A 14,239-nucleotide genomic window follows, 5' to 3' on the forward strand; every position below is an offset into this window, starting at 1 on the left:
TCAGAGCCTGGGGTAGCAGGCCAGGCCTGCGGACAGTGAGCTGTGGGTCCAGGCGCCTGCTGCCTTCTCCTCCTCCTCTGAATTTGGCTCTGCAGCAGCCCCCAAATTCAGAGTCCCAGGCCACTGTGGGGTGTGGGAAAGAAAGCGGAGCCGGAGGAGCACCCAGGCTGCAGGTGGGGTACTCTTCCTCCCACCTGTCCTCAAAGCTGCCCACAGCCCCTGACTCAGGCAGGTTGGACTTTTATCACCCAGGGGACAGCAAGCCACTCTGATAATGGGGTGTGCAGAGACTTACCCACAAGGCCAGAGGCAGTGTGATTATTCGTCTTAAACCAAGTCGCTCTCCCAAAGCCAAGCTGAGCCCCTCCAGGGGCTTGGAGGCCAGCACCTGCAGTGCCAGCCCGGGGAATCTGGCGGACAGAGCCAGGCTGGCCTGGAAGCTGGTGGGTGCTCAGGGCCCCGGCTAGGGCTCCCTGGGCTCCAGACTCTCCCTCCCGCCAATGCCAAGCCCAGGAGTCCCTGCTGAGCTGGGCCTACGGGGTCCGCCAGGAGCTGTGGGTGGCAGGGACAGCTGGGCGTGGCCATGCCAGCCCCTGTGTCTGTGTGCCAGAGTGGAGGGTTCATGGCAGCTGGAGCCCAACTGCATGACACCTTTCCAGAGGGCTGCTGCCAGACCACGTGCATAGTCAACCCCGATCGGCCACCGGCCTGTCCCTGGACTCTATGACATGTGTGTGCCCCCTTCCCCAGGGCCCCCACACCTCCAAACTTACCATCCCCCCGAACTTCCTTGGCTCCTCCTTAGGTGACTGAGCCCAGCCCCCTCCCCTCGGCCCGGGGCCCCCAAGGACTGCAGAGGTAGTGGGGAACACAGCCCCTGACAGAATGGGGACGCAGCGGGGAGGGCACCCTGGGGAGGCTGCCAGCTCCGGGGAGGCCGGTGGGAGCCTGGTGCCAGGCCAGGCAGCTTGTGCGAGGCACTGCGAGGCCGGCTGGTGCTGCTGGCGCTTGGCAGGCGCGGAGGATGTTTGCAGACTGCCGCCGACAGCTTCAGCAGAAGCCAGCACCCTGGTTAAACACAGAAGCGCGCCGCGCCCACGGCCGGGTGGGAGCCGCTGTGGGGTGCGGGCTCTTTGGGGCCTCCCCAGGTCTGCTCAGCACACCAGTGCTGGTGCCCAGAACCCCAGCGCCTTCCTGCATCCCTCTCCTGAGGCACCCTGAGGCACATCCTGATGAGCTTTGACAGACCAGCGGGGGGCGGGGGAGGCTGTAGGACTCCCTGTGCTGTGAGGCTGGCTGGACTCCTGCCTGCCTGCCCAGAGGGTGCCTGCCACCGCGCGCTCAGTAGGTGCTCCTGTGCGCTTGCTTCAGTGCATCGCTGGGACACTGGGCAGCAGGGGGCACCGCGGGGCTCCTCAGAGACAGCAGGCTGGTGGCCTTCGGTGTGGGGCCCCAGGGGAGCTACAGGCCCTCAGCCCTAAGGGGGTCCTCCAGCCCGACCCCTGCTGGGGCCCTCCTGACCTAGCCATGAGTGACACACAGAGCTCGGGGTGCCTGGGGAACCCTGCAGCCCCCAGAACTATTGGAGCCCCTAGGAGCGGACAGAGCACTTGTTCTGTTGTTCCTTTGAGATAAAATTTTGCTACACAATCGAGGATGGGCTCAGATTAGTGTGATCCTTCTGCCTCAGCCTCGAGGGCCAAGATCACAGAGTGCGCCACTGCCCTGGGGCTGTCTTCATTAATTTTAATAATGATTATTATTTGTGTTACTTTTTTGGAGTGCTGGGGTGAAAACTGCTGCGGAAGAGCAGGGCTGCCTACCCCTTCCCTGGGCCCTCCCCACTCACCTTGGGGTCCCGCCAGCCTGCACGCACAACACTGTCCTGAGGGGCAGCTGTGTGCTGTCTTCCGCCTCCTCTGTCCCCAGCCTGATGGTCCCTGGAGGCTCTGGATGTGGGCATACGCCTGCAGCCCAGCTTGGCTGCCACCTCAGCCTGAATGTCCCCCTGAGGCTGCCACCTCTGAGGACTGCGGCCCTGGGACCTGGGGTGCCAGCCCAGGGAGTGCTCTGAGGCCACGGGAGGACAGAGTGCCCCACACTGTGGTAGGCCCTGCCTTGCTGGTTTCAGCCACCCAGGAGGCTGCATAGCCCGGAGGGAGGTAATAAACCAGGCAAGCTGACTGTAAGAGCGCGGCGGGCATTTTCCAGAGCTGCCAGGAGCACGAGGCCCTTGCCTCCCGCCTGAGGGAGGGGGAGGTCACGACTGACCACCGCGTGCCAGGCCCAGTCCCCTTCCCTTCCTGGAGGGACAGAGGATTGGACTCTGTGGCCAGAGCTGTCTGTATACTTGGCAGCCTGGGCCTGCACTGGGGTGGGAGGTGGGGCGACGCTGGCCTGGCCTGGGGGTGCGGTCCCCAGAGCCCCTTCTTCCAGGGGCTGGGCCTGGGGAGCAGGGGAGGCAGTGACCAGGAGGCTTCTCTCCCAGGAGGGACCAAGGTTGCACGTCTCCAACCACGGCCACGCCCTTCAAATGCCGCTTCGGCCAGGGTGCCCAGCCGAGCCCCTCAGCCTCTGTGCCCGCTTCCTGCCCTGCAGGGAATTTGGGGAGGAGCCAAGCCTGGAAGAGCCCAGGACACCAGCCAGGCTGGGGACAGCACCCGGGGAGTAGCAACTGTGACCTGCCCCTGAGCACAGGAAGTGGGCGTGGGGCAGGTGAGGACAGGAGGCACCTGCCCTTCAGCAGGTGCTGGGCCGAGGTCCCCTGGGGCTGGGCTCTGTGGGACCCACACCTCCCAGGCACAGTAGGCCGGGGGTCTTCTGAGATACTTCCTTCCCTCCAGGCACCCTGCACCCCCAACTGCCTGCAAAGGCTGCAGGCAAGTGATGGAGACTCAGTCACCAAGGTGGCCACCACGTGGTCCCGGGCACAAGTTCACAGAGGGAGCGCCCTGGGCACTGTGGAATCCGGCCACAGCCGGCCACCACTGACAGCACTCGAGGCAGCCAGGCCACTTCATCCACATTCACCTGGTGCCCTTCACCATGCAACTGTAGAGTGTCAGGGCAGCCATAGGAGGAGGAGCCTGGCCCACCCCGCCCTCCGTCCTATGCCGACTGCTCTCATGGGTGCGGGGCAGCGAACCCAGGAGCCCCTCCTGTGGGCTCGTGTGGCACCCAAGGGCCCCGCAACCATGGCCAGTGCCACCCTGCACGGCTTGCCAGACTCAGAGCTGAGAGCCCGGGTTCACAGCCCAGCGTTAAGTTCACCTGCAGAAAGGGGGCACGGCACCCGGCAGCAGGGCTGGGGTCGGCAGTGCACCCACCTCCCAGCAGCGGGTGGGCTGGGGCATTTGCGGGCTGGGGCCGCCTGCCCTGTGCCACCTGTGACCGCTGGCAGAGACGCAGGTCTGGGGCTGGGGACAGGCAGCCCCACAGAGCCCCTCAAGCCTGGTGGTCCTTTTTGCTGCAGAGCCTTCTGCAGAGGTCACCGTCACTGCGGCCCTTTCATCCTGCAAGGAGCCTGCAGGACAGAGGGTACGCAGAGGCCGGCAGCGCTGCCCCCGCTTCCTGGGTGACCCCACCCCCCATGGGCTCGCAGCCCCAGGCCTCAGGGGACCCTACAGCTGGGCTCTACTCACCACGATGGTGGGAGACAACCGTTCCCCCAGGCTGACTCACTTTCCCTTTGTAGCTCGGCCACTGGTGAGCTTCAAGGTGTTTTTGGCTTTGTCATTCTTTGTTGGGTTTCAGTGACAAATTTACCACTTTGACCACGGGTGCCTGGAGAGTCCACAGCCCTGCACGTGTTCACAAGGGTGCTGCGTGGCCACTACTGTCCAGTCTCCAAGACACCCTGTCCTCCGGCCCTGCCCCCTGCCTCGGCACTGCTCACCTGCTTCCTGTTGTCTTGGTGGCTGGGATCATGTGAGGTCATGCACCCTCAACCTCAGCCTGCAGGTGTCTGTGCCGTCCATGGTCTTGTGCTGTCCCCATCTGCCACACCCACCCGCACCCACACGTGGCCAGTCAGGGTCCAAGCGCAGTCCCACACATGGGTGCCGGGCTCTGATGGAGTCTTGCGGCAGCTTCACGACCCACAGGTAGTGCTGCCAAGCTGCAGAGCGACCAGGCTCCACTCTGCAAGGAACACAGAACAGTCAGATGGCTCCCTGGCAGCTGCCCCCACTGCTGTCCTCACCCACGCGTGGATTCTGAGACCTTGATTTCATGTGTAATGGAGGACCCTGAAGGTAGAGGGAGGAGCATGGGGCTGGGCTGTGGTACCACCCCCCTCACGGAGGAGAAACGGGGCCAGGCTGGCGGGAACGAGAGCCAGGACCCCATGACTCATGGCTGAGCCAACAGGGAGGGTCCCTGCCCAGCTGTCCCTGGGCTGCAGCCTCAACCCCCAGCCCCTTGCAGGGGTCTCCCCGAAGAGTTCCCCTGCCCTCGCCGAGTTGGCTTCAGAGCCAGGCCCTCAGACGACTAAGCACATTGATTTCCACCGCGAGGGGCCCCGCGCCCGCCTCAGTTCCAGGAATGGTATTTTGAGCAGCGGTGACGTGCAGAGGGCAGCGGGGCTGCACCACTGAATGAAGCTGAGGGGCCGGGCCCTAGGCCTAATGACGCGAAATCTCCCCTGGGAGGGCACCGCTGCCTCTGCCACCCTCACTTCCTGCACAGCCAGGCAGCTCCACCCGCCCTGGCAACCTCCTGAGCCCAGGCCACATGCCCTCTGTCCACCCCGGGCACCCAGAGTCTCCGCAAGGCAAACTCCACTAGCCCCAGCCCTGGCTGCTTCAGTCCGTTCTGCCCCAGCCATGCAGCGGCGACCCCATAGCACCCGAGGCCCCTTGTGTCCCCCACAGCCCCGGGAACTAGCAGCCTCATCTTTCTCCCCTCTGCAGCCAGTAGCTCCAAGTCTGTGGGAACCGGATTGGTGCAAAGGACTAGGCCAGGGACGCTGCCCAGCCAGGCCACAGTAGAGGCCGTGCATCCTGCCAGCAGAGGGAGGCGTGCTCCTGCCAGGGTCAGCGCAGCCTGGCCAGGCCCCGCCTCCACAGCCTAGCGACAGGGCCTGCAGTGTTCTCAGTGTGAACACCCAGAGACCCTCGTGACCTTCGCAGAACACGAAGGTCAGGTGGCCCAGGAACCCAGCTGTGCTAACGCCCCGCTCTATTTCTATGACTAGGCTTCTTTTTAAATTATTTTTTTATCAGCACACGATCACAGTCCATAATGACTCCTCCAGGAACTAGGGCACATTTATGACATAGGTTAGCTCTGTGTCCCTTCCCCCTCTTCCACTCCCTCTTTTGGTCCCTTCCTTTTTAAAAATTTTGTTTCATTTCATTTATCTATTCATTTGTTTCTGTTTTTTGAGGTGGTCTGGCTGGGTAGTTCAGGCTGGCCTTGAAGTCCCAGTGACCCTCCCGCCTCAGCCTCCTGAGGGCTGGGATCATAGGCGTGCACCACCGCCCCAGCCATTCCCTTCTGAGGAAGACCTACCTCCCCGACCCCCACGCCTGTCTTACATTTTGCCTTTGCCTTCTACTTTGGGCTTCTCGCACGATAGAGACCAGGCGCCGTCTGAGGAGACTCATCTCACTCAGCACTGTGGCCCCCAGCCACCCACCTCTGGAATGACCCAGGCTTGCGCGCCTCACGGCAACGGCGCCCAGCGCACCCGCGCATTGTCTTTATCCTCCCTGTTTTGGTGGACACACAGACCACTTCCAAGATCCGGCTGCTGTGCAGGTGCTGCTCGGCGCTTGGGCAGGCGCGGGTCACTGCAGGATGATGACCTGGAGTCCTTTCAGGAAGGCAGGAGAGCAACCCGTCAGATGGACTCTCTGGTTTCGGTTTTTGAGCAGTCTCCACCCTGAGCTCCGAGCGCTGTGCTGGCTTATGCCCCCACCGAGGTTCAGAGGGACTTCTTAAACCGTGCGTGGTGGCACCTGCCTGCAATCCCAGCACTCCGGAGGCTGAGGCAGGAGGGTGGCTGGAGTTCCAGGCCAGCCTGCGCCCCGAAGTGAGCTCAGGGCCTGCCTGAACTGCGTAGTGGGACCCTGTCTCAAAAAGACCAAAAACTAAACAAAAATAGGACTCCCCAGCCCCACCCTCCCCAGCATTTGCTGTGATTTGATTTCTTGGCGAAGGCCACTCTTTCTGAGGTGAGACACAACCTCAGCATTCTTTTAATTTGCATTTATCTAATGGTGTGAGCATTTCTTCATGGATTTAGTGGCCGCTGGCACTTCTTCCGAGAAGCGTCTGTCCACGTCAGCTGCTGTTTTGGATGGCTCTTCTATCGAGGGGGATAAAGGTCTGAAAAGTAGATCAGGGTACCATTTCTGTGTTTTCTTTTTCCAGAGCTCAGGGTGGACCTGGGGCCTCCTGCACAAGGGCACCCCTGATTTTTTTAATTATCCACCAATTTGAAAAACGTAAAATCACCCCTAGCCCCTGATGTTGGCAGGAGAGTGAGATGGGGCAACTCACACACCTGCATGCCCTGCGTAAGAGACAGCCCACTAAGCAAAGCTCAGCCTAGACCCACGGCCACGCAGACATCGGGACGTCGGGCCCCCTGGGGTCATTACAGTCCCTCACAGTGGGCTCTGAAAGCAGCAGTGAGAGCCAGGTGTGGTGGAGTGAGCCTCCCCTCGGGAGGCCGAGGCAGATCAGGAGACCGAAGCCAGCATGGGGAACTGCATGGAGTCCTGTCTCAAAATAAAAATGACCAAGGGCAGCGGAACACCGGGAAGAGCGTTTGCCTAGCGCACACCAGGCGCTGGGTTCATCTCCGGCACCAAACAGAAACGGCTGTGTGGATTCGGAGATGGGGCCACAGAGGCAGCTGGGCGAGCCCACCTTTCTCACGGTGCCGCCCGCTCCCCAGGTCCCGTGGTCTCTGCATCCAAATCTACACCCTGCGAGGGAAAGGCCAGATCTGCCTTCGGGGGCCTGGCCTTGCTCTGTGGTCCCCATGAGGGACCCAAGGAAAAGCCCCCGGGGACTTTCAAGTGCAGTCCCAGCCCCACACCTGCCCCGCGGTGCCAGATCTGTGTCCTAACGAGGTGTGTGGTATTGGTGAGCAGGGATCCAAAACCGGGGAAACTGAGGCATGGAACCAGGCAGGCTCACAAACAGCCAGCGTCACACAGGTGACACTGGTGCTGTCAGCACGGGGGCTCTGGTGATGCTGGTGCAGCAGGGAGATCAGCTGGAAGGCGGCCTCGGGCGTGAGGCTCCTGTCCAGAGCTGCCACCTCCCTGATGGACTCAGCCAGGCTGCTGCTGCCCCAGCTGAGGGCCCCTGGGGGCTGTGCTCAGCTGGCTGTTGGGCTGTTTAACCCGTCCCTGGCTGTGCAAGGTTTGGGGCGCAGAGCACACTGGGGAAGTGGCCTCTCGGCAACACAGGGAGCAAAGTGCCCTCATATACCCTGGCAGACCTGTCCCCAGCACTCCTGGCAGCCAGCCGGCTTGTTTTCTACCCCACCCCAAGCTTATACATACAGGCAGTCATGCACCATGTGAGAAGGGGTAGAGGTGGGGGGACAGCCAGGGGGCGCTGGAGGCCAAGGTCTAGAGACACCCTGGGAGGGCCCTTCCAGGTGGGGCCTGCAGCTGCAAGCTTGAGGGGTGCCTGCCCTCTGTGCCCCGTAGGCTGAGGGGGGCAGGGCCTGGGCTGGGTGCCAGGGCTGCTGGGAAGGGCGCAGGGCCTATCAGGGCTGCCATGGTGGGTACACAGTATTCTGGAACCCAGAGGGGACACAACTGGCTTCTCTGTTGGTCACCACGGTCCCACCTGGTCGACCAGGACAGGGACATGCAGAGCCCCACTGGCTTGGCCACCCTTTCTGGAACTCTCCACACCCCTCTGAAGGCAGTATCATGCATGTCCCCACCTGGGCCTGGTGTGATCTGCCAGGGGTGGTCCGGGAGGCTGGGACCACCCACCCACGGCTGCATCTCTGCTCTGTCGGGGCCAGCACCCTCCGTCTCTGCCTGAGTGCGCCACAGCCCACAAAATGTCCCCTGCAGCTGAGGTCCTAGAAAGGGGGCTGGGGTCACCCAGAGTGGCCTCTCAGACTGCTGGGTCCTGCAGGGCCAGGAGGACCCTGCCACAGAAACCCCCAGGGGAAGGCAGATTCCAGCTCCAAGTCCATACTCATCTCCTCTCCAGGTAGCTGCACTCCTTGTGTGGGGCTAATTTCCCACACCCCCATCCCAGGCCCCTTCTGTCCCCTCCCAGTCACCAAGGATCCAAGAATGGACAGATCTGGGGAGTATGGCGGCCTTGGGCTCCTGTGGGCAGGGGCCAAGTGACTGCAGGCTTCCTATGGCTTGAGGGCCGAAGCATACAGGACTTGGGGTCCACCGCCTCCCTCTGCACATCCTGGCTGAGGTGGGGGCAGTGGTTCCTGGGCACTGACAGCTGAGCTCCTGCAGGCAGAGTGGAAGAGAGAGGCTCCTGCCATCATGCCCTGCACCCTCAGCAGGGATCCCCACCCCCTCAGCATGGACCCTCATGCCCTCAGGAGATCCCTGACAGGGGCCTAGGACAGCTCACCTGGCTCTCCTGAAGGAGGACAGAGACGGGCCAGGCCCAAGCCCCTGCAACAGAAAAGGCACCTGTCCAGCTCTGCTGTCAACTGTAGCCCCTGCCCTTGGGCTCAGGCTCATACAGGGTGGGATTCTCCACCCCACGTGGGTCAGGAGTTGTGACCAAGGACAGCAGCGTGGGGAGGGGCTGCCACCAGGCAGTCAGGACGACCTGATCTGGCCAGGCCACACCAGGCTCCTTCCAGGACTCTGTGGCTTTGTGCAGCAGCAGAGGACTTTGACAGAGACCCTGGGTCTGGCCCAGCCAGCCCCCTCCTCCCTGCAGCCAGGCTGAAAGACAGGAGGGGCCCTGCATCCTGGCCTCAGGGACAGTGACAAGGCTCCAAGGGCACAGGTCAGACTAGGGACAGCTCTGGTGGCAACTGTCAGCCTCCCTCTCTGAAAAGCTAGTGAGCCTGGGAGCGTGTTCAGGGCAGGCAGGGCTGTTCCACAGCCCAGGTTCCCAAGTATCCCCGAGACGCCCTCCCAGCACTTCCACACCGCCTGCTCACCTGGGCCTTGGCTGTCCTGGCTGCTGAGGGCTTGGGACCTGCTGGGGCTGGCCTCTGGAACCTCCCTACCAGCTGCGTACTGCCCAGTGGTGAGCAGCCAGGTGCGGGGCCCTGCCAGCCGAGGGAGCCCCTCACACAGGACATGGGCATGAACACTCATCTGAGCCCTGGGGCTCGGGTGGGGGCAGGCAGGCTGAGACAGTGCTCCTGGATTTCTGGGTAGGGCAGTATGATATTGCAGTCCTAAAGAAGCTGGCTCAGGGGACCCCAAAACAGCACCCCATGCTCATGGGGGACCCTTCAGTGTAGAGGCCCGAGGCAGAAGCATCCTCTCTTCGCCTAAGGTGAGGGCTCTGGCTCTAAGGTCCTCTTTGGGGACCCACTAAATGCTGCCTGCCTGGCAACCAGCGCGGCTCTAGGAGGACTGTAGGTACAAAGGGCCCAGTCCCAGGCTCCGTCCCAGGCAGGTGATGTCTAAGGTGGAAGAAGCCACAGGATCCAAGAGACCCAAGCAGCTGGCCCCAGGACCAAGTACCCTCCAGAGGCAGGCCCCAGGGCTTGGGTCGCACCTGGAAAAGACCTGCCCATCTCAAGGGGCCCTTCTATCCACCTGAGGGTGGTACCCTGGCCAGAGAAGGGCACTGCCTCACTTATAGGCAATGAAGCCACGCCCCCTGGTGTCACTGTGGGTGTCCCACCCACTTGCCCCTTCTTTGTGGGCACTGGGAAGGGGTCAGGCAGCCCTGAACCCCAGGTCAGGCTCCCATCTCTCTGAGCCAGCCTGGGACGGTTCTTCCTTGCCGCCGGAGGGCTACAGTGGCCTGGATCCCAAGTCAGGGACCCCTGGCACAGGTGGCCACAAGCCCTGATACCCAGCCCCTCTTTGACTTCTGCACACCCCACACCCATCACTGGCCTTTAAGCAAAGCCCAGGAGCCATGGGTTTGAACTGACTTTATTATTCTGTAAATGTGAATTTTACAAAGCGCTTTACAATGAACGGTGACATCTTTTGCTCAGCGGTCATGGCCTTCCACCTTCCCCTGATTGCGCACACCTGGCGGTTGTTCAGTTATTGATACAATGCTGTCAGCCATGGCTACAAAGTTAACAGTCTCGTCACTACGAATAACAGCACAGAAAGGGAGGAGGAAGGACGCAGGAAGGACAAAACAAAGGCTTCCTCCTCCTTAAAGGAAAACAAAAAGCCACCATCTCCGGGGGCTGAATCTAAGTCAGTGGCTCCGGGAAGCCCTCCTCCATAGCACAGGACAGTCTGCTTCATTAACTTACTGTTTAACAGTCTCGAGTTACAGTACTACTCTACCCCTCACAGATCCTGGAAAACAACCACCTCCTTTTAAGTCTCCTCTCCAAACATTCTGTGGGAAGGGTGGGTGCTCTGTTTGCACCCAGTGCCGTCTGAATGTTCAAGTCAAAAATATTTATACATTTTAAACTTAGTTCTGGATTTTTTTTTTTTTTTTTTTTGTCTGCTAAAAATAGTATTGCGAGTTTTGGCTTCTGACATAAAAATCACAATCGTGTGCAAAACGCTAACGGAGGCGACGGATCAGAACACGGGCGAGCTGGCCAATCTGAAGGCTTAGATCCTGCATCATTTCCCATTTCTTTCCTTTTTTAACAAAACAAAGCAAACAAACAAAAGCAAAACACCTTTGCCATCTGAAAACCGCCTGTACCAAGCCCGCGCTCCCAGACACAGCAGAGCTGGCTGGCCCCGTGACGGCCGGCGCCGCTGCAGCGCGTCCGGGAGCAGCTGAAGCCGAGACGGCTGCCGCCGCCGCTCCAACCCGGGCCCAGCACAGTGGACAGGCGTCCTCTGCGATCCAGCAGCCCCTGCCTGCTCCCAGCGGAGGGGACAACGGGACAGGACGGGCTGGGCTGGGCCTAGCAGTGCCAGCTGCTGAATGGGCAACCCCAGCCACACCAAAGTCCCCTCATGGGGACGCCTGACCTGACAGCAGCTCGCTGGCGTCTCTACCCTGGTCCACCCAGCTCTACACGTAAACACAATGGCCAGTTGACAGGGAGCAAAGGTAAGACCACACAGCCAGTCTCCCCAGCCACCTGCCCAGCGCCACACAGTTCGGGAGTCCCCCAGCAAGGCCCTCCCATTGCCTCTCACAGCTGCATCCACTTTCAGGGGCAAAGTAAGACACCAAATCAGATGCAAACTGAAGCAACCACACAGAACACAGGTGCGTGGACCTGGAGTGGGAAACAGAACAGAATTCAAGTACCGAGGCGCGCTGGCCAGGCAGCGGCCCCACAGAGCTCACAGTACCTGTCCCGTCTCTGGTCCCTTCCTCTGGACCTTTTGCACTTGTCCCAGCTGCCTCTTGGGCCATCCCCTGGGGGAGGGTGGAGAGGGGATGGCAGGACTGGGGCTGGACCCCAGGCCGGCACCCGCCTCAGCAGCTCCACCTCGGCCAGTCCAACTGTCCTCGCAGCAAGGCGCCGATATAACTTAGCTCTATAATAGACTCTATATAGTATATGCGTATTGCTAGTAGTCAAGCTTAGGAATAGGGGTGCAGACACCTCATAAATACTGAGTGGCTTGCCTCTCGCCTACGGGGTCTGGGTGAGTTGGGTCACACTGGCGGGACAAGACGCCCGATTCTGGAATTAGTCATCTTGTAAACAAAGGAGGGGGAGGGTCCGGGGTTCCTAATTGGTCTCCCTTGGGAAAAATGATCAAAAGATGCTAAGGCACTCTGGAAGGCCCCTCCGAGCCCAGGCCTGCTGCCCGCCGCCCGCCGCCCCGCGGTACATTCAGGGTGTGGAAGGAGCGCCCGGCAGGTACAATCATCGGCCACGCACACACGTCTGCGAACGCTCCCCACCGCGCCCACCGCAGGACACATCAGTGCAAAACGCTCGGCCCGGCCCGCCCGGGGCACAGGGAGAGCTCAGAACCCATTCACATTGAAGTATTATTACTAAGTTTTACCTATAGCTCTTGCCTTCCTTACCTAGAACAACAAAACAGACGGCGATCATAAAGGACTAAGGGGCAGGGGTGCGGGACATTGTGCTAGCCCGAGCAGCACTCAGGCCTTCTGTGCAGCCACCACCTCCTCCAGGGACTGGCGGGGCCCTCCCCGTGCTGGCCTAGGGTGGGGGCCGCACCCACTGTGGGGTGGAGGTGGGACAGAGCCTGCCAACGGCAGGGACGGGCAGCCTGACTCCCATCAGTCCCCAGGGATGGTCAAAGTAAAGTGCACATTTGGGTGGGGGAGTGGGGGCAGATGAAGGCAAACTCTGGAGGGCCGGGCGCAGCTCGCCCTCAGCCGCCCTGTCCTTCGCCGCCCAGGCCCCTCCAGCACCAGCGCGGTGTGGTCCAGGTCCCCGGAGGCGCCATCCCTGCTGAGCTCCCCATGTGGGGCAGCTCTGGGCTGGGGGTTCCAGGCCAGGGTGGGAACTATGAGCCTGTGTGCCACCTGCTGCCCCAGGAATGCTGGGGGCTCCTGGGTCTCCCCACGCTTAACCCCAAGGGGCAGGGAGTGGGGTGAGGTTTCTTTCTGGTCCTGCCCACAACCCCCACTCCTTCCAAAGCCACCAGAGCTTTCTGGAGAGCAGGCAGTCTCCCCAAGGTCTCTCCACTGCTCGGGAGGCAGCACCCACAGAAATGGGAGCTGGGTGAGGGGTTTAAACCAGCCCCTGCTGCAGACTCAGTCCCCAGCCCCCAGCTGGGGACGGAGCCGGCAGCCTGTGTGCACACAGGAGGGGGAACTGAAACAAGCTAGGGTGGACGGAGGAACAGGAAACAGCAGACCTATCAAGTCTTAGGGAGTCAGTGGGCTCTACACTCAAGAAGGGACACCACCCGGGCTGGTGGCCAGAAGTATGCCCCCATCACCTGCACCCTACTGCTGGGAAATCAAGTTTCCAATTCATAGGAAGCACTCGGCTTTGAGCTGGCTGGTGGCCCCTGGGACCCCTTCCTGTCCCCCACTGCCTCAACCCAGGCCTATGCCTGCTGCCTCTGTAGCCTGGGGCATCACAGAGGTGGCACAACAGGCCCAGTGTCACCAAGGGTCTGTGCCACCCTGCAGGCACCCCGGCCCTTGAGTCCAGCCTGCATGTGTCCCGGCTGTGAGCCCTGGAACTTCTGAGGGAGGCAAGTGGGCCCTGGCCCAAGGAGGGGGCAGGATCTGCATTTGCCCCTGATCTGTGGTAGGGACAGAGGTTTCTGCCCCTCCCCAGTTTTTTGCTCTATTGGGTCTAAAAGTTTCCAAACCATATATGAAATAGATCTGAACTAAACAAAAATACCAAACAAGCAACATCCCAGAGTGGCTGGGGCGTCAGGGTGACTGCAGTTGCACAGGACCCGTGGCAGCCCGGGGTGGGGAGCCCGTGGGCAGGCGCAGGGCCTCCGGGGGTGCTGAGGGGCTGCAGCACAGAGGTCTGGGGCAGAGCAAGGACTCGGCGTGGGGGACCGCGATGTCCTCCCTGCACGCCGGGGGCCAGCAACGGCCATCGAAGTACCACTGCTGGTCACACCCACACCCACACACACGCACTCTCTCATCCACACTGCACACTCACCCACACGCTCACCCACGCAGATGGCATCTCAGGAAGAAGGAAAATGAGAAGGGTGTGGCCGTGCAGCCCTGCACGGCCCATAGGAGAAGCGGAGTGTTTCCCAGCCGCGTCGCGGCCCCCTTCCTCTTCCGGCAGGAGGAGCAGGAAGCGTGGGCGATGCGGAGCAGGCTGGGCACCGGGCTGGAGGCCTCCGCCCGGGGAAGGGCCGACCCGGGCTGTGCCCCAGCGTGTGGCCAGTGGCCTAGCTGTGTACAGTATAGTGAGTGCATTTTCCTTCATCCATTTTAAATACAGGCAGAATAAAAATCACATTTTTGTCAGGCAGCAGTAGCAGTTCAGTAGGTAAGTGGCTTGATCACATCTGTTTGTATTAGTAACGCATGCAAGCGGCTTGGTGCTCGTCCCTGGGTCCCTGGCGAGCAGGCCTGCGGCCCCTTACAGAGTCCCCGCGTAGGAGCCGTCGGGCCTGCTGGGGCTGGCGCCGGCCTGCTGCTCGAAGGGCTGCGGCGGGCTCGCGCCGTCGGCGGGCAGCGGCTCGGG

At 61.4% G+C, this 14,239-nt stretch overlaps 1 protein-coding gene across 1 annotated transcript in view; it reads right to left on the reverse strand.

Moving 5' to 3' along the window:
• Nacc2 (NACC family member 2) overlaps window positions 1-14,239 on the reverse strand; it is a 43,571-nt gene continuing 29,332 nt past the window's right edge. Inside the window, exons 7-16 of the mRNA XM_023700240.1 lie at window positions 14,139-14,233; window positions 10,825-10,985; window positions 8,578-8,586; window positions 8,370-8,450; window positions 7,150-7,320; window positions 5,639-5,792; window positions 4,010-4,140; window positions 3,385-3,523; window positions 296-410; window positions 1-123 (exon numbers count right to left, since the gene is read on the reverse strand). Of these exons, the coding sequence (XP_023556008.1) occupies window positions 1-123; window positions 296-410; window positions 3,385-3,523; window positions 4,010-4,140; window positions 5,639-5,792; window positions 7,150-7,320; window positions 8,370-8,450; window positions 8,578-8,586; window positions 10,825-10,985; window positions 14,139-14,233 (1,179 nt within the window). The remainder of the gene's footprint in view (window positions 124-295; window positions 411-3,384; window positions 3,524-4,009; window positions 4,141-5,638; window positions 5,793-7,149; window positions 7,321-8,369; window positions 8,451-8,577; window positions 8,587-10,824; window positions 10,986-14,138; window positions 14,234-14,239) is intronic.

Source organism: Octodon degus, unplaced genomic scaffold (genome assembly GCF_000260255.1).
Source record: "Octodon degus isolate 3935 unplaced genomic scaffold, OctDeg1.0 scaffold00123, whole genome shotgun sequence".
In the NCBI taxonomy this organism is placed as follows: domain Eukaryota; kingdom Metazoa; phylum Chordata; class Mammalia; order Rodentia; family Octodontidae; genus Octodon; species Octodon degus.